The sequence below is a fragment of the Mandrillus leucophaeus genome, unplaced genomic scaffold (assembly GCF_000951045.1).
Source record: "Mandrillus leucophaeus isolate KB7577 unplaced genomic scaffold, Mleu.le_1.0 Scaffold244, whole genome shotgun sequence".
NCBI classification, from domain to species: Eukaryota; Metazoa; Chordata; class Mammalia; order Primates; family Cercopithecidae; genus Mandrillus; species Mandrillus leucophaeus.
In genome coordinates this window covers 2156025-2158075 of record NW_012102521.1, presented here as the reverse complement: position 1 = coordinate 2158075, position 2051 = coordinate 2156025, and the positions used below count along the sequence as shown (strand labels likewise).

General features: G+C 64.2%; 1 gene segment (V, D, J or C); it reads left to right on the top strand.

The window, feature by feature from the left end:
- LOC105541767 overlaps positions 1 to 2029 on the top strand; it is a gene marked incomplete at its 5' end in the record, with an annotated part of 13050 nt that extends 11021 nt beyond the window's left edge. The window contains 2 exon segments of the C gene segment in view: positions 1401 to 1531; positions 1955 to 2029. Coding sequence covers positions 1401 to 1531; positions 1955 to 2029 — 206 coding nt within the window.
- Positions 2030 to 2051: the final 22 nt, after the last annotated feature.

Below are 2051 nucleotides of genomic sequence, written 5' to 3'. Positions count from 1 at the left end.
CATGCTCCGTGATGCATGAGGCTCTGCACAACCACTACACCCAGAAGAGCCTCTCCGTGTCTCCGGGTAAATGAGTGCGACACCCGGCAAGCCCCCGCCCCCCGGGCTCTCGGGGTGGCGCGAGGATGCTTGGCCCGCACCCCGTGTACATACTTCCCAGGCGCCCGGCATGGAAATAAAGCACCCAGCGCTGCCCTGGGCCCCTGCGAGACTCTGATGGTTCTTTCCGCGGGTCAGGCCGAGTCTGAGGCCTGAGTGGCACGAGGGAGGCACAGTGGGTCCCACTGACCCCACACTGGCCCAGGCTGTGCACGTGTGCCTGGGTCACCTAGGGTGGGGCTCAGCCAGGGGCCGCCCTCCGCGGGGTAGGGGACTTTGCCAGCGAGGCCCTCCCTCCAGCAGCAGCTGCCCTGGGCTGGGCCACCAGAAGCCTAGGAGCCCCCTGGGGACAGGCACACAGCCCCCGCCTCTGTAGGAGACTGTCCTGATCTGTGAGCTCCCTGTCCTCAGACCCCCTGCCCACTCGGGGGCATGCCTAGTCCATGTGGGTAGAGACAGGCCCTCCCTCACCCATCTGCCCCCACGGCACTAACCCCTGGCAGCCCTGCCCAGACTGGCACCCACATGGGGACATAACCAACTCCTGGAGACATAACCAACTCCTGGGGACATGCACTCTCGGGCCCTGTGGAGGGACTGGTCCAGATGCCCACACACACACACTCAGCCCAGACCCATTAAACTCCACACTGAGGTTGGCCGGCCACACAGCCACCACACACACACACACACACACACACACGCACACCTCACACACAGAGCCTCACACGGGCGACCTGCACAGCACCCAGACCACAGCAAGGTCCCCACACACGTGAACACTCCGCAGACACAGGCCCCCACGAGCCCCACGCAGCACCTCAAGGCCCACGAGTCACTCAGCAGCTTGTCCACACGCTGACCAGCTCACACAAACCCAGCCCTCCTCTCACAGCAGAGCCCCTGCAGCCGCCGCACACACACAGGCCCCCACACACAGGGGAACACACGCCACATCGCGTCCCTGGCTCGGGCCCACTTCCCAGTACCGCCCTTCCCTGCAGCTGGGGTCACCTCAGGGGTGGGCTTCACCATCCTCCTGCTCTCTGGGCCTCAGGGAGGGACACGGGAGACGGGGAGTGGGTCCTGCTGAGGGCCGGGTCACTATCTAGGGCCGAGTGTCTGGCTGAGCCCCGGGGTCAAAGCTGGTGCACAGGGCGGGCAGCTTCGGGGAGCTGATCTCAGGACACTGTTGGCCCATCCCGGCCGGGCCCTACATCCTGGGCCCCCCCACAGAGGGAATCGCCCCCAGAGGCCCGAGCCCAGCGGGACACGGCACTGACCACCCCGTTCCTGTCCAGAGCTGCAACTGGAGGAGAGCTGTGCGGAGGCGCAGGACGGGGAGCTGGACGGGCTGTGGACGACCATCACCATCTTCATCACACTCTTCCTGCTAAGCGTGTGCTACAGTGCCACCGTCACCTTCTTCAAGGTCGGCCGCACGTTGTCCCCAGCTGTCCCTGACACTGTCCCCCACTCTCTCAAAAACTCTCCCTGGCACTGTCCCCCACGCTGTCCCCACCTGTCCAACAGTGTGCCACAGGCTGTCTCCACATGTCCCCGACACTGTCCCCCACATTGTCATAAACTGTCCATGACACTGTCCCCCAGTGTGTCCCCAGCTGTCTGACACTGTCCCCCAGGCTGACCCACCTGTCACTGACGCTGTCCCCCACTCTCTCACAAACTGTCCCTGGCACTGTCCTCACCTGTCCAACAGTGTCCCCCAGGCTGTCACATGTCCCTGACACTGTCCCCCATGCTGTCCCCTATGGTGTCCTCATCTGTCCCCAACACTGTCCCCCACACAGTCTCCACCTATCCCTGACACTGTCCCCCACTCTGTCCCCTACAGTCCTTGGCACTGTTCCCCATGCTGTCCCCTCCTGTAGGCAAACCTGTCCACCATACTCTCTCCTCCTGTTCCTGACACTGTCCCCCACGCTGTCCCC